Source organism: Desmodus rotundus, chromosome 7 (assembly GCF_022682495.2).
Source record: "Desmodus rotundus isolate HL8 chromosome 7, HLdesRot8A.1, whole genome shotgun sequence".
NCBI classification, from domain to species: domain Eukaryota; kingdom Metazoa; phylum Chordata; class Mammalia; order Chiroptera; family Phyllostomidae; genus Desmodus; species Desmodus rotundus.
In genome coordinates this window covers 12984033-13005693 of record NC_071393.1, presented here as the reverse complement: position 1 = coordinate 13005693, position 21661 = coordinate 12984033, and the positions used below count along the sequence as shown (strand labels likewise).

The 21661-nt window shown below is 62.6% G+C and overlaps 1 protein-coding gene across 7 annotated transcripts; it reads left to right on the top strand.

The window, feature by feature from the left end:
• The first annotated feature begins 2368 nt into the window (after positions 1 to 2368).
• ADORA2A (adenosine A2a receptor) lies at positions 2369 to 19488 on the top strand. Of its 7 annotated transcripts, none has more exons than XM_045200540.2 (4): positions 3035 to 3056; positions 7783 to 7934; positions 11426 to 12001; positions 17751 to 19488. In XM_045200540.2, exons 3-4 carry the CDS (start codon positions 11670 to 11672, stop codon positions 18655 to 18657), a joined length of 1239 nt encoding a protein of 412 aa, XP_045056475.2. In that variant the 5' UTR covers positions 3035 to 3056; positions 7783 to 7934; positions 11426 to 11669; the 3' UTR covers positions 18658 to 19488. The 7 variants fall into 7 exon arrangements, with proteins under 7 accessions (XP_045056477.2, XP_024422915.2, XP_045056475.2 ...); XM_045200539.2 differs by lacking the exon at positions 3035 to 3056 and adding an exon at positions 3717 to 3845; XM_045200542.2 differs by lacking the exons at positions 3035 to 3056; positions 7783 to 7934 and adding an exon at positions 2369 to 2467.
• Positions 19489 to 21661: the final 2173 nt, after the last annotated feature.

Sequence of the window (21661 nt, the reverse complement as noted above, 5' to 3'; positions counted from 1 at the left end):
GGGGGTGAGAAGTCTGAGAACGGAATTCTGGAGCAGGAGAGCCCAGCTGGCCCCAGGAGCCTGGGCCTGTACCAGAGGAAGGGCGGGTGCCCGCAGCCTTCAAAGCCTGGCCTCTGGCAGGGCAGGGAGACCAAGGCCTAGAGGTAGAAGATGGGCCCTGGCAGGGCGTCCCTGTGAGCCCTACTCCCCAGGAGCTCCCCTGGGCCTGGAAGCCTGTCCCAGGCAAATGCCGCCGCCTCTCAGGACCAAGGAGGGCACAGGGCTGGCGAGAGCGCAGCAAGGCCAGACCAGGGAAATGGCCTTACAGCTCCTGGTGCCTGGGTGCAGGCCCCTCATGATAGGGGGGTGCAACAACAGAGGGTCCCCCCGGAGAGCCCAAAGAGGATGTGAGTCAACCGTGAACACATCTGCCCCACTGGGGGTGGGGGGCAGTGTTTGTGAACAGCCCTCCCACATGTCTGCTTTCTGCCATCACTGAGCTGGAGGGTCTCGGCATGTGCTGTCTCTGGGCAAGGGCACATACATGGCAGGTGGCCCAGGGCCGTTGGAGCAGCGCCCTTCACTGACAGGCTCTGCTGCAAGGGAGACTGGGGGCCTGGCTCTGCCTCTGGGGTAGGCAGGTTCTGGGGGCCTGAGGAGCTGGCCCTGGGGCTTCGGGGGAGCCAGGCTCTACCTGACCACTCTGGCTTGAGGACACAGCTGCCCCAGGCATGGGGCACCCACACTGAGTGTAGGGGGGCTGCCCACTGGGCCCCAGGGGTGAGCTCTGAGGGCTTTGGCAATCAGGCCCTGAGGACCAACTGCAAAAATGGACCCTCCAATCCCTGAATGTGGAAAACTGTGTGTGGCCAGGTCACATGTGGGGAGGTCTGGGTGGGAAGGGTGCTAGACCCCAGAATGAAAATGGCAAGGGAGGGAATCATTGGGGCCCACGCTGGGCAGCAGGGGACAAGAGTGACCCCTATGATTGGTTGAGGGTTGATCTCTGCCCCATGAACCCCTGTTGTCCCTCTGGGCCCCAGGTAACTCAGGACAAGCTGTGCTTTGCATATTTGTTGAGTGAGGACTTGCATGAACATGGGCCCAACAGGTGGAAGCAGGAGGTGTTTGGACCCTCCCCACCCCCCAGGAATTCAAAGGCCCAGAAGCAATGGTAGAGAGCAGAGGGGGAGGGTCCTCTGGCTGGGCAGTGCCTCCTGCTGCTGCCTCGTGGTCTGACTGGCTCAGTCCCAGTTTACAGGTGAGGCAAGGCCCGTGGGGGAGCTGTAGCAGCAGGGCGGCCTAGCTAGCGGGCCCGGGGCCGTGTCAGTGTGGTGGGGAGCTCCTTCACTAGGGTAAACAAGGGCCTGGATAGATGGGGGTGGGCTCCTTTGGTCCCCCATTCTCTCTCCGTGGAGGTGAGTATGCTGGGGGTGGGGCAGATGGCATAGCCAGCTAGAGCTCCACAAAGGCCTGGACTTCTGGGAAGGGGTAGCATAGGGCTGGGTTGGAGGTTGCAAAGGCATCTGGGACGGGGGTGCTCCCTCTTCTAGCGGTAGGCGAGCTCCGTCCCGTGAGGTCTTGAGTTTACCTGCGGTCGTGTCATAGTCCCCACCTCTCCCAACTCGCCCTCCTCTGTGCTCCCACACCCATCTCAGGGGGCCTCACTGTACACTAAGGAGGGGGGAGCAGGGGAGCCGAGCAGGAGCCCAGGCTTTGGCCCTGGGAATAACCCAGGGAGCCTGCCCAGTAGTTGAGGCCAAGTCGGGAGTCTGGGCAAGTGATGGGCACAGTTGAGGGCTCTGGCTCCTGGGACACGCTGGCCAAGTGCCTGCACTCCCACTTCCCACCTGCTGTACCTGAGACACTGCCCTCCTGCCCTGGCCTCAGCCACAGGGCCCAGTCTGGCCCTGGGCGAGTCCCCTGCCTCAGGCCTATCGCTGAAACTCACCAGCCCCAGGAAGTTCAAGAATGCAAGGGTTCCCGCACACCTTTGTCCACCAAGGCCCTGGCGGACTGATGGGGCTTATCCTGTGCACAGGACTGAGGTTACTCCGAGTCTGCCCAGATGCAAGGGTCAAAAGTTGGTCCCCTTGTATGGCTGGGTTGGGGCCGGATGTGAGGTCGTTTCCAGTTTGAAGTCTCCAGAACATGAACCTGGGCTTGGGGGGAGGACGACTTCCGGCCCAAGGGTCTGAGATTCCAGGTTAGTCTGTGACTCCTCCCTTAGCTCAGAGAAGTGTGGGAGGGGCCACAGGGTCGGACTTCACACCAAAGGCTGTAAGAACAGGAGGGGCCTTGGCCCAAAATCTGGGCTGGAAGAGGCAGAGGGGTCGCTGAAAACTAGGGCCAGCTTCTTAGAGGCATTCCTTGAGCTGACGGGCCAACCTCTCCTCCCCACAACCACCACCGGCCCAAAGCAAGAGTCAGAGAGCGAGCGCAAAGCTAGGGACCACGCAGGGCATGTCCCTGGGGACCCTAAGTTTTGGTAAAGAAGCTGGGCTTTGGTCTTCAGAAACTGGAGAGCCATGGATTTGCAGAGGAGTGGGCACAGGGCACTTCCTGAGTCACAGCTGGACATTGGGGAGGAGGTGACGCAGGGCACTGATCCGACCCAGCCCAGCTCTGACGATTAGGGACAGCAGAACTTCGGGAGGACCAGAAGGGCAGGGACAGACCTGGGCGCTTCTTGGAGGGGAGGGAGTGCGTCCCTGGCCCGACGCGCTTCACCGGGCAGAGAGGGGGCCCCTGGGGCCCGAGGTTCATCTTAGGGGAGGGGGTGTGGCGCCGAGGAGGTGTAGGACCCGACGGAGCCTGGGAGAGCAAGCTGGGGCTGCGGGTGGGGGCTGCGGCGTAGCCCGGGCCCTACTGTGGGCATCGCCAGACTCTCAGGCCGGCTACACCGGTTCCCCGCGGCCTCCCCGTTGCACTTGGGGCCTCGGTTTCCCTTCGCGGCGGGGCGGGGCGGGGACAGCGTGTGTCTTGGAGCCGCCTGCAGGGGGCGCCCGTGAGCGGCCCGGCTGGAGCTGGGGCCGGAGCCGCAGCCGAGACAGCGGGAGCCGGCGCGTGAGCTGCAGGTCAGCCGGGGTCCCAGTACCGGGGACGGGTTCCTAGGGTCTCGGGGCGGCGTGGGGCCGTCGGAGGCGGACAGGCAGGGGTAGGGGCCGGACGGCTCGAGTGCCCTCCCACTAAGGGTACCGGCCACTCCGACCCTCTCTACCGCCGCCCGAGAGGGAGTTCACGGGGCTGGGGTCCGAGCCTTGCCCGGCGGCGGCGACCGGAATCGCTAGTGCAGGGCGGCTCAGGCGTGGTCGCACCTGCTAAGCCGGGCCCGGGACAGCATGCAGACCCTCGAGGCCACCCCCAAACTGGCCCGGAAGGTGCGCAGGGGTAGGCGGGGAGTAGAAGGGGCGCGAGAGCGCAGCGGCCCCAGCGGCGCGGGCTGGAGGGGGCAGACGTCCGGACCCGCAGGTGATCGGCGGAGGCCGTCCGTTGGTCCGTCTGGGCGCCACAGGCCGGCCCCAGGGCGCTCAGGGAACCGGGGCGCCAGGCCGGGGCTGGGCAGGGCTTGGGGGCGCAGAGGCGCGGCCTGAGAGCAGGCGAATGGGACCCGGGAACCGGAGGGGCTTCCATAGGTGGCGCATCCCGGGGCGGGGCTGGTATCGGAGGAGGCGCGGGGAGCACCCGCTCAGCATCCCGCACGCCAGGGGCGCGGCGAGAAACCGGAGTCGGGACGGCTGGCTCGTCCCACAAACCGTGGTGGCGGGAACCGGACTTGGGGAACCCCGGAGAGGCCAGAGGACGGGCGCGGGTGGGTGCGCTCCTCCAACTGGTCCCGACGGGCTGTCGGGCTACTCCGAGCAAAGGTAGGAATGGCGGGAATGGTGGTGGCTCTCGAGGGACTGGTGCGGGACAGGGATCGAGGAGGGCCTCGCGCGGACCGTGGAGCGGACAGATCTGCGTTCGGGCCCCGCCACCCGCTTTAGGCTTTAACTTCCCTCACTGTGCAGTGGGAGCTCGAGGGGAGGGGGGAGATGCCGGGAAGTGAGTCTCCCCACCCCCTTTTCCCCAGGACTGGAGTGGTGGCTGGTTCCCCGGGGGAGGACTAGGCTGCCTGCCCCCTGTAGCCAGCTCTCCCTCCCCGTCATAGGCTGCTCTCAGGCCCGTTTCCACCCACAGGGCCTTGTGTTTCCCTCCGACCTGCTGTCCAGCCGCTGGGGACCCCCAGCCTCTGCACCCTCCAGACAGAACTAGGTCCCTGACGTGCCCCCAGAGCTGTCCCTGCCCTGAGGACTGTGATAGGAAGGCCTGAGCAGCAGTGGTCCCGGAAGGACGCTGCGGGATCCGGGGCTGCTGTGGCTGGTCCTGGAAGCCTGGGGTGGCTGGGAAGGCTCTGCGCTCTAGGACAGCCCCTCATCCCAGGCCCATGGTGTAGCTCCCCACCGAGGATTGTCCACTGGCAGTGGTGGCAACACCTCCTCGCTCTGCCCTTGCCCTTTAAGGTCTCCCTGGCCCTCCCAGGTCTTCGCGTCCCTCAGGCCAGTGCCCCTTTATCCCCATGCCTCATGCAGATCAGGTTCTGGGCGGAGCTGGCTCCCCTGCTCACAGCCTTGGGGAGGCTGAGAGCAGCCCCCGTGGCTGGCAGGGGATAGGCCTTGGGCTGGGCTGGTCCCGGGTGGCCTTTGGGGACTTGCATGTTGCCCCCCTCACGCTGGCCTGTGACATGAAGGTCCCCACCCACACCCTGGCCCTGCACCCCAGGAGTGCACTGTAAGAGGACAATGTCTGGCTCCATGGACAGCCCCATGGGCTGGAGATTTCGCTGCCCAGACCTGGGTTTCCGTCTTGACTCACCCCCTGGGCAGCCTTGAGCGAGCGACGTCCCGGAACCTGTCTTCTCAGGAGCGGCGCTTGCCACGCAGAGTGACCAAGAGAAGGGCACTGGCTTTGGGGGCAGGATGCCAGGCCACCAGAGGACAGGCTGAGTCGGTGCTTGAGCTGGGGAGCTGTGGAGGGGCCTGCTCGTCTCATGGGGCCGGAGATACCACAAGGGTCGCTAATAGCAGAGGGACATGTGGACTGTAGTTGGATCCGGGCAGGCATCTGGCTTCAGGGCATCACACCCAGCAAAACTCAGGGTCTCTGGGTGGACGTGGGCAGTGCCTGCCATGTAGGACACAGCCCCCTGGTGGCTCTCCACAGCGACCCCGCGGTAGCCCTTACTGCCATCTAACTTGCCTGATTCCTGAGCCACCTCCCCCTGGATGAGCTGAAATGCCACCCCAACCGTCTTATGTCTGATTTGCCTGCCGCCACTCCAGCTGGCCTCGGAGGGATGTGCACATGGGAGTCGAGGGAAGGGCGCCGGACTGCAAGCACAGGTGTGCAGGACCGGTGGAGAGGGGGTGTGGTGTGTGTGTCAGGGTGCTGAGCTAGTAAAAGGGATGAGTCCTAGCCCTGGCCAGCTGGCCGGGTGGGTTGGAGCATTGTCCCACACCCCAAAAGGTTTCGGGTTCGATCCTCAGGGCATGTGTGAGAGGCAACCGGTCTGATGTCTCTCTCTCAGATCAGTGTTGCTCCCTGTGTCTCTCTTTCAAATCCATAAGCACATCCTTGGGTGAGGGCTACAAAGAGGGGTGAGTCCTAGTCCCCAGGGTAGGGGACTGGGTCCAGGGAAGTGCTGGTGGCCACTGAAGGGAGGGGTTGCCCCAGGTGCGGGGTTGACTGGGCAGTGGGGGGCAGCGCTGAGGGCGGCCCCTGGACTGGGCCCAGTGGCAGAAGGGGAGTGGGGAGTGGGCAGGAGCTCAGAGCTGAGATGCAGAAAGCGGCCCCCAGGAGGTCGCTGTCCTCCTGGCCAGGGCCTGGGAGCTCTGGGTGAGGAGGAGGGGCAGTTTAGTGGCAGAGGCCCCTCCAGGCCACAGAATCACAGATGGGGCCCTTGGGGATGCTGCAGGGATGGGAGGGTCTGGATGAAGGGAGGCGCCGCTGCCTGTCGTTGCAGCCCAGTGAGGTGACGCCCAGGGAGGGAAGCCGCTCTCTCCAGCTCTCCAGGGCCCCTCAAGTGGTCTCTGCCTGGAATCTCTCCCTGTCTCTCCTCTCACTTCCCAGCCCTCCCAGTCCAGCCCCCCCCCCCCGCCCCGAGAAGACCTGCAGATGCCTGTGGGCCCCTTTCTGCTCCTGACACTGCCGGGCAGGGTGAGCATTGACCCCCTGTGGCCGTCACTGCCTCGCTGCCGCCTTCACCCTGAGGGACAGCTGCCTCGCCGGCGCCGTGCTGGTGTCTCCCCTGCTGTCTGGGCTGGCGGTTTCTGCCCAGAGGCCCCCCAGGGCTGCTACCCTTCTGCCTATCTGTCACAGGGGCTGTCACCTCTGGCCCCTAGGTGGCCTCTGCAGGCTGTGAGTGGAGTCTGAGTGGGCCAAGGAGCAGGGGCGGGCCACCCCTGCAGGTGGTGCTCCAGCCAGTCTGGCTGACCCTCCCATCCTCTCCCTTCAGCCTGCGGGGCCACATCATCATACCTCCAGGGCCCCGGGAGTGCTCTGCCTCCCTCCTGTCCTCAGCGTAGCCCCTCTGGGCAGGCCCTGCCCTTCAGCAGGCCAGTGGCTGCCAGGACCCCACCCCAAAGCAGAGTCTGTTCTCTGGTGGGCCGTCTAGAAGCCCCTCCCCCCACCACGTCCCCTCTTCACAGGCATCACAGTGCCCGTCACCCTGCCACTCAAGGGTTCTCCTGACAGAGGTCAGGGTGTACCTCACTCCCCGTGGCTGGCCGTACACACACGAGGAGCCTCCGCACAGAGGTGGGAGCCTCTTACGCAGTCTCAGGGAGTGTTGCATGGAGCGGGGCTGTGGCTGTCTGGGCTCCTCCACCTGAGGGTGGGCACCCAGCACCTTGTGTTGAGATGTGGCCCCTGCGTGGGAGGGTGTCAGGTGAGGTGGCCACCTCAGGCTGGGACAAGGGGGGCCTACAGCCTCTCTGACATCTGGCCTGGATGTGTGGGGATGGAAGGGGACTCTGGGCATCCAGGGGGGAGAAGGGAGCCAGGGCAGGCCCTGCAGCCCCGGAGCCTGGTGTTGTGGAGTCTGCTGGGGGGCTGGCTCAGTGCAGGCAGCTGGCTCTCCACCCTGTTCCTGCCCACATCCTGCCCCCAGGGGCTGAGTGCTGGAGCCACACACCCAAGGGGCAGTGGGGGAGGGGCACAGGCTGCACCAAGTTCCTGAAGTTGGAGCTGCCAGCGGCCCTGCGGGGAGAGCGGGAAGAGGCGGCAGGTACTTGTCAGCTGCCCCCTCTAGGCAGCATGGGAAGACACCTGCCAAGACAAGAGGGACTTGGGGTCCCTGGGCCCTGGAGTTCTGGGAGGCTCGTGCCCAGGCCTGGGCCCAGCACAGGCCAGTCATGGCAGAGCCCGCTGAAGGCTTGCGGTGGGGAGCAGGAGCCGAGCTGCCTGGCCCCCTGTGTCTTCCTTGCTTGTGCTCTCGGGAGCAGGAGCCCGAGCTCTCACGAGGCAGATGTCGGTGATCCTCGCCTGCCTTCCGTGTTGCTCAGCTCGCTCCTTACAGAGTTCGTCGCTCTGTGAAGTGTTTGTGAGAATTTCTCCGCGTGGCTTCAGGTCCGCAGGTGCACTCCCAAAGCGCATCGGGGCGATTGCATTCTCTGTCTCAATCCCTCTATTTTCCTTTCTGATACGATTTACTGACTTGATATTGTTTCTTGTTTATATCTGCCCAGATTGTTTCGTTTCTGCCAGTTGATCTGTGAGTTCTCATTCTTGTTTATGCGTGCTATTCCTTTCTTTATCTCTTCGAAGATCCGAAAGTCTTTGAAAACCACCTGGGTAGCACGTGGCTCTCAGGACAGTCTCAGAGGACACTTCCTTCTTTAAGGCCCCTGCTGGGACCAGGCTCAGCAGCAGGCGGCACAGACCTCCCTGTGGTCCAGCAGCTGCCTGGCACGAAACAGGTATTTGGGAAACGTGTGTTATGAGAGAGTAGCGGGGGATTCTAAGACCGGGATTCTGGAGCCCAGGAATGGGCCCAGGGTGGCAGCGACAGGTCTGATGCACGAGTTGGGTTTGGTGAGTTGTCCTTGGCTGCAGCCAAGAGCAGATGTGCGGGGTCCCGCCTGGAAGCTGGTGGGCACCTCCATCCCGCGGGGTCGGGGGTTGGGGTACAGCCACCACCTGTACATGTGTCCAGAAAGCCTCGCTAGTCTGGCATACAGGGAGCCAGAACTGGGCCAGGAAATATGTGGGTTTTGGTGAAATGGGTTTTTAGTTAAAGCGGCCAGGCCAGTGAGGGTGAGGGGGAAGGCGGGAAGCAGCGGCGCTCGGGTCCTGTGTGGGTGTCCTCTCAAGGCTTCTGGTGCACGGTCCCCGGCGTGTCTCTAGTTTGTGCGGGACGGCTTCTGACCTCTGCTCTGTCGCCAGCAAGGGACAATCACAGGGAAATAATACGTGATTGATATTTAATTTCCCCTCCTGGCTAGCAACAGAAGACTCGAGGATTAATTAGCTGGACAGAACCAACAGAGAGGACTAGGAAATTGCCAGGTCCCAGACCCACCCCCACCCCCTCCCCCTGGGCTCCGACCTTCCCTTCCCGTAGCTCTCGGAGGCCCCAGGAAATCTTCCTGCTGCTGTGTTTTCCGTGGGCATTTCCCTCAGTTCAAGGCCAGCTTTCATGTTCCCAGTAGGGCTGGTTGAGCTCATTAACTTCCTTGGGGGCTTCGCGCCCACATCTGCAAGGTGAGGTGCACGGGTGGCCCCAATGCCTTGTCTGGCTGCACAAGCAAGTTAGGAGGGGCTGGCCCATGTGTCCAGGCACCAGCCCCTGGGAGACAAGGGGTTTGGTAGCTCTGTGGAGGCTGGAGACCTGTCTCAGGCTGGCTGATTTTGTGGGCAGTGATTCCTGATTGCTGTCAGTGAAATATTAGCAGCTTGACACTGGCCACAATGAGGACGTTTATACCACAAGAGTCCGGCAAAGGCCACAGGTCATGGCGCCCCCACCCCCTGTCTGGTTTGCCTGCCTGAGGCTGGGACGCTTCTAACCTCCCACAGAACGCTGGTCTCTTCCCTGCCCGGCTGGCCCCACAGTGCCCCAGCCTCCACCAGGGTGCACTGCCCCGGGTGGGGGGATTCTGGTCTGGCAGGTGCCCAGGTTGCCTGGGGGCCAGGTCAGCTTCCCCCGGGATTGTCCTGGCAGCATCTGGAAGAGCCTGCAGGACCGCTGAAGGCAGGGTGGCCGGGGAGCCAGGCGCGCACCAAGGCAGCTTTTTAGGGCCCGGCCAGCAGGGGTGTTAGGTGTGTTTTTAGCTCCTTGCAAGGCTGACCTGGGGTGGCAGGAGGATCTGTTGCCACCAGGGAGACTGGGGAGTGGGGTGGGGGGCATCCCAGGCCTGGGGGACAGCAGAAGGCAGTTTCAGTTTAGTCAGGAGGCGTGTTGCTACCAGGCGCTATTCAACGTGGGAGCCCAGAGCGCAGAAGGTGGTCCTGGGGGCTGGGGGCAAGTGGGCAGGTACTGGGGGCTGGGGGCAAGCGGGGAGCTTCGCTGAGCAGAGGGCCGGGCTGGGCCTGTCGAAGGCCCTTCCACATGGGGCACCCTGGCTCACACCGAGTCAGCCCGGAGTCCAGGGCAGGTGTCGAAGGTGTGACCCAGCTCCCAAAAAATGCGGTACGTATTTTGGTCAGGTGGGTCGTTGGTGACCCCGCCTCATCAGCCTCTTGGCAGGGCCCTCTGACTCCGCTCGACGGTGCAGGGCCAAGTGAGGTTTCTAGCCTGGGCTGGCTGCATCAGCAGAGGCCGTGACACCTCTTGGTGCAGATTCTCCCCGACGGGCCCTGCTGGGGTCAGAAGGACGGCAGGCGGCTGTGAGGGGCCCCGGAGGAGGCGGGCATCTCACTGCTGGGAGCACCGGGAGACTTGGTCTGGCCCACCTCTGCACATGGCTCGCTTTGTGAGCAGCTGGCTGACGGGTGCCCTGTGCAGAGCAGGAGCTCGGCGGCACTGGTTTATGCCCCTTGGGGCCACGTCTGGGAGAAGCCACAGGCTGTGAGACCCCTGGGATCTTCAGGAGCCTGGCCTCCTCTCCTCCTGCTCCCCCTAGGGTTGGGTGCTCCCCTCCCGGCTTCCTAGTGGGCATGGGGGATGCCCCCTCGGGCTCTGGTCACCTGAGGCTCAGCAAAGTCAGAAGGAAAATTGGGACTCATCTATGGCAGTCCTCTGTCACCTGCCAGACAGGACCGGGGTGGCCTGGCCGCCCTGGCCCTTGGGGGCGAGCGACCTTCTTCCAAGGTCACAGTTGCACTTGATCCCTCATTTCCTGGAGGAGAGAGGGAGGGTGCAGCGCCTGTGCAGGTAAAGGCCGTGGGGCTCTTGTCCCGGGGCAGGCGGCAGCTGCTGCCTGTGCACACCTGGGGCCCCACGAGAGCCCAGGACTGGCGGGGGGTGGGGGGTGGCTTTGGCATGAGCACACGTGAGTGTGACAGGCTGGGACAGAAGCAATGGGAGGAGGCCCCAGGGCTGGCGGAGGGACGGCGACCCTCTCACAAGCTCAAGGGAATACTCGGGGGTTTGGGTGGGGGAGGCCGAGACCTCTGCTTCTGCTTCTGAGCCGGGGTGTCAGTAATTCCTTACATTTCCGTGGCATTTTGACTCTGCGGAAGCCGTTTCACTCAAAACCGTTTATTTCCTTCTCATAGACTCAGGGGTGAGAGCTGAAGTGGCTCCTGGAGGCTACGTGGGGTCCAACCTCCTCAGATATCAATAGGGAAACTGAGGCCCAGAAAGGAGAATCATTCCTGGCCACAGTCCCCCAGCAAGTCCTGGCCGAGGGCCCCGCTCTCTGCCGGGCCCCGCACTGAACTCAGCCCATCCTGGTGCGGGCTGTGGAGAGGGTTGGGGAGCAGGCGTTGGTGGGGGGGAGGAGGGAGGCTGCTGCCCCGCCCAGACGTGCAGTCAGCAGCGGCGGGGGCTGCCGAGGGGCGGGCTCCTTCTGTGCCTGCTCCGCCACCCTGCGCAGCACCCCTGGTGAGGGGAGAGGGCTTATCTGCTGGCGGTGGGAGACGGGACCAGACAGCCTCCCAGTTCCTTCCAGATGGGAGCTCTTGGGGTCCTTGAGTCTGCCCCTGACCTGGACAGTGAGGGAGGAGCTGGTAGTTCCCGGGGAAAGCTCTCAGGGGATGGAGGTGACTGAGGCTGGCTGAAGGAGAAGGTGGGTGGGCCTGGGGGAGCCCAAGAAGCAAGGGGGCCTTTTCAGGAGGGTCACGGTGGCAGCGAGCTTAGGGGCCAGGAGGCTTGAGAAGCCGAGCGTGGGGGACTAACGTGAGTGCCTTGAAAAGATTCCCAGCTGCTCTGGGAAAAAACAGCCCGGGCTGAGGGCTTCTGCTGGGAATCTTCGGCTGTGCCTGTGCTGTAGGGGTCCCACTCCTCACTCGGTTTCTCTTTTGGCAGGTGCCTCGCAAACTCGGAAGCTGAGCTGAGCCAAGATGCCTCCAGAACCCCCGGAGGGGACCTGGTTTCTGGAGACTCCGAGTCAGCCGTGCAAAAGCCCTTAGGCAGCCCCCCTCACCAGCAGGCACGCTCTTGGCTCCTGAGGGGCAGGGGCTCAGGGGCCTGGACAGGGCCGGCTGCACTGCAGCTATGGACCGTGAGCTGGCCTGGCCCGCGTCCTTACCGACTCTGCTCGTCTGTGGCCATGCCCGCCATGGGCTCCTCGGTGTACATCGCGGTGGAGCTGGCCATCGCCGTGCTGGCCGTCCTGGGCAACGTGCTGGTGTGCTGGGCTGTGTGGCTGAACAGCAACCTGCAGAACGTCACCAACTACTTTGTGGTGTCACTGGCGGCTGCCGACATCGCAGTGGGGGTCCTTGCCATCCCCTTTGCTATCACCATCAGCATAGGGTTCTGCGCTGCCTGCCACAGCTGCCTCTTCTTTGCCTGCTTCGTCCTGGTCCTCACGCAGAGCTCCATCTTCAGTCTCCTGGCCATCGCCATTGACCGCTACATCGCCATCCGCATCCCGCTCCGGTGAGCTAGGGCCGGGGTGGGCCGCCCCCTTCTCTTCCCAGGCACACCTGGTGCTGGGTTCATGGTCGGGCCCAGGCCACCTGCGCCAGGGTCTGATCTGTGCTGTGGCTACGGCAAGCCCCGGGTCAGGGTTTGGGCTGTGGTGGCAGTGTGCTGAGGTGACAGAGCCATGGAGCTCAGCCTGGGGCTGCCCAGGGCTCGGCTGGCACGTTACCAGCAGTAGTGCCGATCTAGCTGACCCCATGGGCGCAGGGCACCCTGGCCCTTCCCGGCCTCCCCTGATGTGGAGGCTGCCCCGCTGTGGCGGTGGGCAGATGTGTGTGGCCCAGGCCTGGGCAGTGTGTCTGGGCTGTTCTCCACGCGGCGTGATGCTGGCGTGGGGCGGGGCACCATGGGAAACCACAGAACCTCCGATCCAGAAGCCTGCCCGCCCTCCTCCGGCTCCTCTGGGCTGGCCTCGGAGTTTGCACATTAGGAAAACGGCCCAGAGAGGGGAAGTGAGTTGGCCCAGGGCCACAGTGAGTCATTTGAACCTGTATGCAAATTCTGTGCGCCTGAGGTCACCAGCCTGTGCGGCGGGGCTGGTAGAGGGGTTTTTTACGATGAATCTTTTCTGCAGTGACTTCAGCCACATGTTGTGTAAGTGAAGTCTTTCCCTGGGGCTAAGTTTACTTAGCATGGCCTCCATCTACCCAGTCAAGGATGAGGCTAGGAAGTGTCCCTCCTGAGGGGCCCCCTGCCCCACCGCCTTGCCCCTCCATCCTGGAGACAGCCTGGGTGGCTGCAGGCTCTCAGGGAGGTCTCCAAGAAGGTCACCCCTTCCCCGTGGGGAAGTCTCCCAAACAGGCGGGACGCCTACCTACGGGGCGGCAGCAGAGGGAGCCTCAGCTGGAGGGGAGGCAGGCATAGTGAGCAAATGGAAATTTAGTGTCAAACCCAAAGGGGCCCTCAGAGGTCATTTCCTCTCTCTTTCTGCACGGAAAAAGGAGGCCCAGAGAAGGGGGCCAGCCCTTGGGGCCACACAGTGAGTTGGTAGCTCAGCTGGGCCTGGGCCTGGGAAGAACCGTGGCCGCCGCCCACTGTGCCTTCGGTCTTTGGGGAGCTGGGCCACAGGCTGTCCCTAGTCTCCCAGAACCTGCACCAGATGACCACTCCTGCCACCTGGCTCTGCTCAGAGGGGGACAGGAGCCTGGCCCCATGCAGGACACTGCCTGTCTCAGGAGAGCCTAGGACCCGTGTCAGAACAGAGGGCCAGCCTCTGGCAGAGCAGAACCTGGAGTCCAGGCTCTGAACACAGAGGCGCGTCTGTGGGCCCCCAGGGGGACTGGAGAGTGAGGGACTGGCGTCCACCGCAGGGCAGGCTGAGCGCAGGCTGGGGCCGTGCCAGTCCAATGGGAAAGCAGAGGCCTCACTTTCACTTTCTCCCCGACTCAAAGGGCAGCTGCATCCTAGGAAGAGATCGAGGCTGCTGGTCCCAGTGGAAAGGGCCTCGGCTTCTCTTTCTTACTTCCGTTTTCCGAGAATCAAAAGAATGACTCCCTGATGTGGGAGGGTGGGACACGCTGTGTGACTGTGGAAAGTCAGCTGTCTCCCTCTGGGCCCATTTCCTTATTATAAAACGGACGGGCTTCTCCGAGCTCACTAAGGTGCTGTGAGGGCCCAGTGAGTGGATGGGAGGGAGGAGGCCCAGGTGAGGGTGGGCGGGCGGGTGGGTGTGGGTAGCTCTTTCCTGAGCTGCTGGAGGCCCAGAGCTGAGCCCCTGATGGAGCCGTGAACCCGCCCCACCCCCATCCCGACTCCGGTCTTCTTCCGGAGCAGGACCTGGTTCCGCCCAGACCGGGCCACCAGAGCTCCACTCTGGAAGGCCCAGCCTGGGTCTCTTGGATCCGGAAGCTGACAGAGATGAGGAAGAGGATGCTGCTCAGCCTTCCCCTCCATAGTTGTCGGAGGATGTTAGTGCAGCAGCGTCTCCTTTGATCTCACAGAGGCATTGTGGTGGGGGCTGGCACTGTGACCCTCCTGTTCCTCATGGAGAGGCCGAGGGTCTCCTTGCAGGCTCCTTCACGCTGTCCAGGCTCCCTTGGGTCCTTCCACCTTCCTATTCTGCAAGGGCCCTCGGCCGGTGGGGCCGGGGAGGGCAAGGCCCGTGAAGGTGTCTTTGCTGGGGCTCCTGCAGGCAAGCTGGGCCTGAGGAGGACCTAGAGGGAGGCACGCCGGACCTGGACTCACGTGGCCCTGGAGCCACCGCCCGGCTGGGCTGCCATTCGCACCCTTCCTGCTTTGTCCCCGTCCAGCTGGGAACCCAGTCCTCTCCGGGGTCTAGCTGCTGACCCAGGCATGCCCTGGGTGCCTGGCCCCAGGCCTGCACCACCCTTTCCCCCCACTCCCTCCCTCCCTTTCCTTTTTTTCTTTCTAGAATTCAGTTGCAGAAAACTCTGTGTGCCCCTTCCCAGGGTCCCTGGTGGGCTAGGGCAGGGTCTTGTCAGGCGATGGGTGAGGAGAAGCCTAGTCAGAGGCTGAGACAGGAGCCAGAGGACGAGAGGCCAAGGCAAGAGACAAGGGCTTCTGTGCCCAGGGGACTTTCATGACCACTGTCTCCCGTCTCCCGTCAGCCCCCAGTGAGCGGGATGTGAGCCGAGTACGGACGATAGCCTGAAGTTGTATGTGGAGAATCAGCCCATGGGGACAAAACCTGTATGCCCTGGATTGTAAGGAGGGCAGGGTCAGGAGAGAGGGCTCCCTGGGGGAGGTGATGCTGATAGGTCTTGTGGGATGGAGGTGGAGGTAGGGGGTGGGTGCAATGGGAGGGGTCCAAGCCTGGGCAGAGGCCCCAGGAAGGAGTGAGCCTGTGGGTTAGGGGCCAACCGGGAGAGGTGGTGGAGACAGAAGCGCAGGCAGGCAGGGACATATGAGGCCAGCTCAGGCCTGCCGGTGCCCAGGATGGTGTCTGATCAGTGACTCCTCGACCTTGGATCCCTGGCTCGTCTGAACGACTGAGGGACGCTCCGCTCTCGGTGCAGGGCGGGTGCACATGAAGCGCCCCCCACCCCGCAGTTGGAGTGGAGTGGGCCGGTCCTGGGTAACAGGGGCCCCCAGGACAGGGCAGCCTGTGAGCTGGGAGGCCCGGGGAGGCCGTGGTACCTCCCGGTGTGGACAGAGCTCTGACACCCGTTGCTTCCTGTGACGCCTCTGGGCTCCCTGGAACGTGCTAGATGGCCATGTCACCCCTTCTGCCGGACAGGCTACGTCTGGGCCCAGGAGGCCGAGATGTGACTGCTTTAGTGGCAGATGCAGCCCGGGGGACGCTGCTGGGTCAGGCCGTGGCTCTGCTGGCTTCCGTTTGGGCCCTGCGCCGCCCCAGCCCCTCGCTGGCTGCTCAGGGCCTTACGCCTGAGCACCTTCTTTTGCATAACAAAGCAAATCTGTTTGGTGTTTTTAAACGTAAATAATACCTGTGAGTGCTGAAACATCGAAACATAACAGAAGGGTATATGGTGGAAAATTGTCCCTCCCAGGAGGGCAGCCTTAGGAGCCCTTCCAGAGGCGTTCTCTGCGCACCTGCACCTTCGCGAGTGCTGCTGACGAGCGTTTGTTTCTGTCCCCACAGGGGGCGTTTTTGAAAACTCAGTGGCAGGCTGTCCCTCAACAACCGGACAGACCAGAGATTTCAGACCACGTCCCCAGAAGCCTCCAGCCGGGTCCTGGTGTCCCCGCTGGTCTTCATTCAGTTAATTGTCACCAACCTCCCCTCCCCACCAGCTGCTCCGCTTCTGTAACCACCTTGGGACACGGGCAAGAAGTCTGCTGCTGAGGACAGTTTGAAAACCCCCAAAGCAGGTGGCCTCCAGGGTCCTCTGCACCATCCCTATAACTGTGCTTTCTGCTTGATTGCCTCACATGACAGGCAGTTCACTACCACCTGAGGTAGCCCGTTTCTCCTGGGAACAGCTCAGCTGAGCAGCTCTTGCCTGGAGCTTCGCTGTAGTTCCCACCCACTGATTCTGCACTCTGCCCTGTGGGCCAGTGCTCACAGACCCCCGATTCTTAGGCCCTCTTTACAAATGAGGAAACAGAGACTCAGAGAGGCAGAACGACAGGAACGCCACGGAGGGATGTACTTCTCGCCTCTGCTGAATGAGAGTATATAAATTCGAATTAAGAAAAGAGTCCCAGAAAGCAGTGCCTGGCACAGAGCAAGTGCTATGTAAGTATTAAATGCAAACAAGAAGAAATGAAGAAAGAAACAAAAGCCTGTGACTCTGCGTTTGAGGCTCCAGAGTACGGGAGCCCTCGGTAGAAATGGGCAGGGTCCTGGGCCTCACTCGGCACAGCCTGACTGTGGGCCCCAAGCCCCCGCTGGACGGGGCCCTGGAGCTCCAGGGACAGCCCGGCCCCGGTACTCTTTGCAACCAGAAAGTTTCAGGATCGACAAACTGACCCTGGCCTGACTTGCCTCTGGGCCCCTGGAAGAGCCACAGCAAGTGCATTCCTCTGCCTGGGCCTCAGTTTCCCCACCTATACAGTGAGGGCTAGACAAGAGGTCCGAGGCCACCAGGTTTTTGTTGTTGTTTTCTTAATTTGAATTAGTTGACAAAATTTACACCTGGGGAGATTCTACGCAGAAAACCAGCTCCCCAGCCCCCCCTGAGATGCAGCCGCTCTGGGCACAGTTTGCAAGGCAGCGCCTAGGGGCTCAGGGGCGCCGCTGCCTCCTGCACGCAGAGTGGACGCGCTGCCAGCCTGCCTCGCACGTGTGTTACCCGTGGGCCCCTGTGTTTGCCTCCCACGGACTAGCTTGTTTCTGTGGGTGCTTCCAGTTCTGGAAGTAAGTACAGCCCATTCTCCTCGGCACCGGGGACGTGGAGGTGGGTGCAGGAGAGCCCTGCCCCTGGCCCCAGCTGCAGCGGCCCTGGTGGGGTAGTAGGGCTTAGTCGTGGTCCAGCGGGAAACTTCTCTGAGAAGATAAGTAGCCTGACCTTGAAGAATGGGTGGGGTTTACCGGGCTAGCAATCTGGTGCTGCTGGAACAGGAGGTCCACCCCTCAGAGATCACTGAGGTCACCTTCCTCAATGAGAGAGGACTTTTTTGTGTGCTTTTAGTAAAAGCTGTGCCGCTTCTCCTGTGGGCCTGGGGTCAGCTGCCTGGCCAGCGGATCGGCCGCTCCCTGAGTGTGGGGCAGAGCCTGGCTCTCTAGCGCAGCGCTTTTCAGCCCATGTGCCGCAAGAGTTTTTGAAACAGGCAATACGTGAATTTGGAGGGGAGAGAGGGTATCTCATTCGGCCTGGGACCCCCACCCCTCCTTTGTCCCCTTGCCATCTCTCCCTGGGGGCTTCTAGAGACTCCTGGTCAAGTGGGAAGGAAGAGCGTAGAGTACAAGAGACGTGAATCATGGACAGGTCTGGTCTGGCTGGTTCTGCCTCTGGCCAGTGGCCCGCCCTCCTGACCTGTAGCCGCTCTACAGGGAAACCTGTTCTAGCATCGACAAGGGGGTGATAGTGTCCCCTCCCAAATCATCACATGAATTCCCTCAGACAGGACTACCTGTAATACTGTTCAGTAACTGCCTGAGCCCTTCCGTGGAGCCTGCTCTCCCACACCTCCTGTGAGGTCCAGGGCAAGGCTCGGCCACCCATGAATGGAAGGGGATACTGAGGCTGGGAGGCAGGGAGTAGTACTTGGGTTCTGACACTCGGCTCTGCCCAGCCCTCCCTGGTGTCTCAGGTCTCTGACGCTGGTGTCCTCTCCCCAGGTACAATGGCTTGGTGACCGGTGCAAGGGCCAAGGGCATCATTGCCGTCTGCTGGGTGCTGTCCTTTGCCATCGGCCTAACACCCATGCTGGGCTGGAACAACTGCAGCCGGCCGAAGGAGGACAGAAACCACTCGCAGGGCTGCCGGGAGGGCCAGGTGGCCTGTCTCTTTGAGGACGTGGTGCCCATGAACTACATGGTGTACTACAACTTCTTCGCCTGCGTGCTGGTGCCCCTGCTGCTCATGCTGGGCATCTACCTGCGCATCTTCCTGGCGGCCCGGCGGCAGCTGAAGCAGATGGAGAGCCAGCCTCTGCCAGGGGAGCGGGCTCGGTCCACGCTGCAGAAGGAGGTCCACGCGGCCAAGTCGCTGGCCATCATCGTGGGGCTCTTTGCCCTCTGCTGGCTGCCCCTGCACATCATCAACTGCTTCACCTTCTTCTGCCCTCAGTGCGGCCACGCCCCCCCTGGGCTCATGTACCTGGCCATCGTCCTCTCCCACTCCAATTCTGTCGTGAACCCCTTCATCTACGCCTACCGCATCCGCGAGTTCCGCCAGACCTTCCGGAAGATCATCCGCAGCCACATCCTGAGGCAGCGGGAGCCCTTCAAGGCAGGTGGCACCAGTGCCCGGGCCTTGGCAGCTCATGGCAGCGACGGAGAGCGGATCAGCCTCCGCCTCAATGGCCACCCTCCTGGGGCGCTGGCCAACGGGAGCGCCCCCCACCCTGAGCGGCGGCCCAATGGCTGCGCGCTGGGGCTGGTGAGTGGAGGGGGCGCCTGCGAGTCCCACGGGGACACGGGCCGCCCAGACGTGCAGCTCCTCAGCCACGAGCTGGGTGGGGCATGCCTGGAGTCCCCTGGCCTCGAGGGCCCCCTGGCCCGGGATGGCGCAGGAGTGTCCTGATGAGCCGCTGAGTGTGCCCTTCCAAAGGGAGGGAAGTCCTTCTGTTTCTGGTTGGAGGAACCAGCCACGGTGAGAGAAGAGTGAACGTGCTGGGAGACCCTTCCCGTGGCTGGTTCCCACTCGCAACTGAGGAGGGAGCCCCGGCTGGCACAGCATGAGGCCCAGCCGGGAGGCTTCAGAGTCCGAGGAAGCGGACGTTTCGTGCTGGGAGACCCTGCGCCCGGCCAGGGCCACAGCACCAGAGCATCTTGGCTGGGCAAGGCCGGGTCCCCACTTGAGAAACATCTAGAAGTGCCACCTTGTCTTCTGCAGAGCAGCTGTGGCGGAGCAGGCTGGCCGGCTCTGAGGCTGGGGGGTGGCTGCAACAGGCCCCCCCGCCACACTCACACCACCCTCCCCAGACTTTCCCAGGGTTCAGGAGCTGCTGAGCCTGGAGGTGGCGTTTGATATACTTTCCAGGAGAAGTTGTAAGCGTGAGGATATCCTTTTTACGATTGTCCCTCCCTGGCCGCAGGGGCTGACGTTGGTCCCCAGAAGTGGGCCCAGGGAGCCCTGGCAGCCCAGGCGGCCCAGTCCCACTGCCGTGTACTTCTTACCCTACCAGTCCTGGGTGTCTCTTAGGGCCACAGCGCCGGGCTTGCGGAGGCGGAGTGGTGAGGCAGCAGGGCCAGAAGGTGGGCTCTGGGGAAGGGGCCTGGGCAGGCCGGCCAGGGGGTGAGCCTGGGTAGTTCAGAGCTGCCCAGACAGGGGCCCTACCTAACTGCCTTTCTTTCTGAAGGGAATGTTTTTTTTTCTGAGATAAAATAAAAATCGAGCCATGTTGTGTTTTAAGCTTGTCCAGTGAGAATGGTGTCCGAGTTCCTTCCCCGGCTCCACAGCCAGGCCCAGCACGGCATGTGCGTAGGTGTGAGTTGCACGGATGAGAGAGTGTGCGCATGCGCAGGCCGACACCCCGCCTGCCCAGGGCCTCCCCGGCTCTCATCCCCAGAGCGAACAGACTGCCCCGCGCACCAGGATCCAAACACCCACGCGCAGCCCCCAGGCCGGCGTCCCTGAGAGAGGCGGGCTGTGGGAGGAGGGGCTTTTACTCCTTCCAGAAATTGCTGACCCCAAGCCCCGGGCATTTCTTCCTGGTGGGGCCGGCTCCTCCCTCCCTCCTTACCTTCCTAAAGTCCTTTAAGATCTCAGTTACTTCTGTCCTGTGCCCGCCCCCGCCCTCCACCCCTCAACTCAGAGGCCGCAGAGGCACCCGCAGAGAGACCTGGGCTGGAGCTCAGCAGCCTTCCCCTAGAGGCACCCTCCCCCTCCTCCCAGCAAAAGAACCTGTAAGGGACAGGTGTGCCCTGCTCTCAGCCTGTGTCAGGCACCTGGCCCGGGAGCGATTCTGTCCTTCTGTGACGGAGAAGCTTGGGCCCTGGGGGAAATTCGCAGGCTGCCCCAGGGCCCTCAGACAGGCCCGGGAAGGGAGTGCCCAGGCGGCTTCACTTCATAGGTGGCCGAACCGCAGAGTCTAAACTGTCCCTCTTGAACAGAAAGGTGAAGAAGTACAGCTAGTAAGAGGTGGAAGTGAACTTAAACCTCAGTCTGTCTGACTGCAAAAATCATTCCTTTTTTTCCCCTCATTAACTTATTTTAACCAAATCATAAAGTATAAAATAATGACATGTCCCCACCACTCTGCTTAAAAATGAAACATTGTAACTGCAGTAGAGCATCTGACCCCTCCCTGCGACATTGCTCTGGTCCCTGCACCCGGAAACAACCACTTCCCTGGATGCCATTTGCTCCATTGCGCATCTTGATGCTTTTACTAGACAGAGGCTTGTGTGAGTGTCCGCCAGCTGACACAGACTGGTCTTGGCTCCCTTTCATTGTTGCAATTGTTGCATCAGTAAGAGGCCCTCTCGGCTGGCTTCACAGAAGAGACCCTTTGCAGGCTTTGAAAAGCGCCAAAGCCTGAGCCCTTGCCCCAGACGCGCCGGGTGGGCCCAGGTGGTGGTCATTCCCCAGGAGCAGGGCCAGGCCCTGACCACTGAAGTCATCGCACTGCCTGGCCCTGGCCCTGCCGGCTGCCAGCTTCCTCCTCCCTCCGCCACTCATTGGTCGGTGCTGGCTGCGGGCTGCAGGCAGAGCAGAGGCCTGGGCCACGCCTGGGGAGGCCATGAGCATGGATGCTGTTGGTCTTCATGACCCGTTGGTGGACAGAGGCCAGACGGAGAACCACAAAGGTAGAGAAGGAAGAGGCGTGGTCTTTCCAGCCTTTTCTGAGGCTCCTCGGGAACTGAGCTCTGGGTGCTGGGCCACATGGGTGCTGTCTTTGGGGTGGGGCAAGGACCAGACCAGGGGCTCAGAAAGGCTTCCAAGTACAACAGAGACTCGAGCCCTCTTGGGGCCAGCCCGTAGCTTGGCTCTGGAGCCCAGGCCCATGTGACCATGCCTCTTTGGGTCCCCAGGGCACCCAGGGTCCTATCTCCACACCCACCCATGCAGGCTCCCACTGTGAGCCAGGTCTCCAGTGGATGTGCAGACATGAGCAGACACACGTGCCACTCCCTGACGGTGAGAAAACACAGGCGTGGACACTCGCACGTGGACGTGGGCAATGCTCAGCTCAACACGGGTAGGTGTCCACAGCGGCAGTGGCATCGGCAGGCACACGAGACCCCGGCCCAGCCCGGTGGGGTGCAGACGCATGTCCGCTGTGGACCAGGCCGGCTGGGGCACTACTGGGCCGCCCCGATCCCTCCTCTCTGTCCACGGGCCCCTCTGCCCTCTCCGGACTCTTTCCACAGGGCCGAGGGGAGATGTGCTTCAGTCAGGCCTGTCCCAAGGACAAGGGTTCCGTTACAGAACCCTGTCCTAGAGGCGGCCCCAGCCCCACTCCATGGCAAGTGTGGCGAGGGCTCACGGGGAGGCCTGTGAATTGAGGCCTGGCTCAAGCTCAGTCAGGCTCATCGTTGACTCCCGGGAGGGACAGACCCCTGGAAGGCTCCCCTTTCCCTTC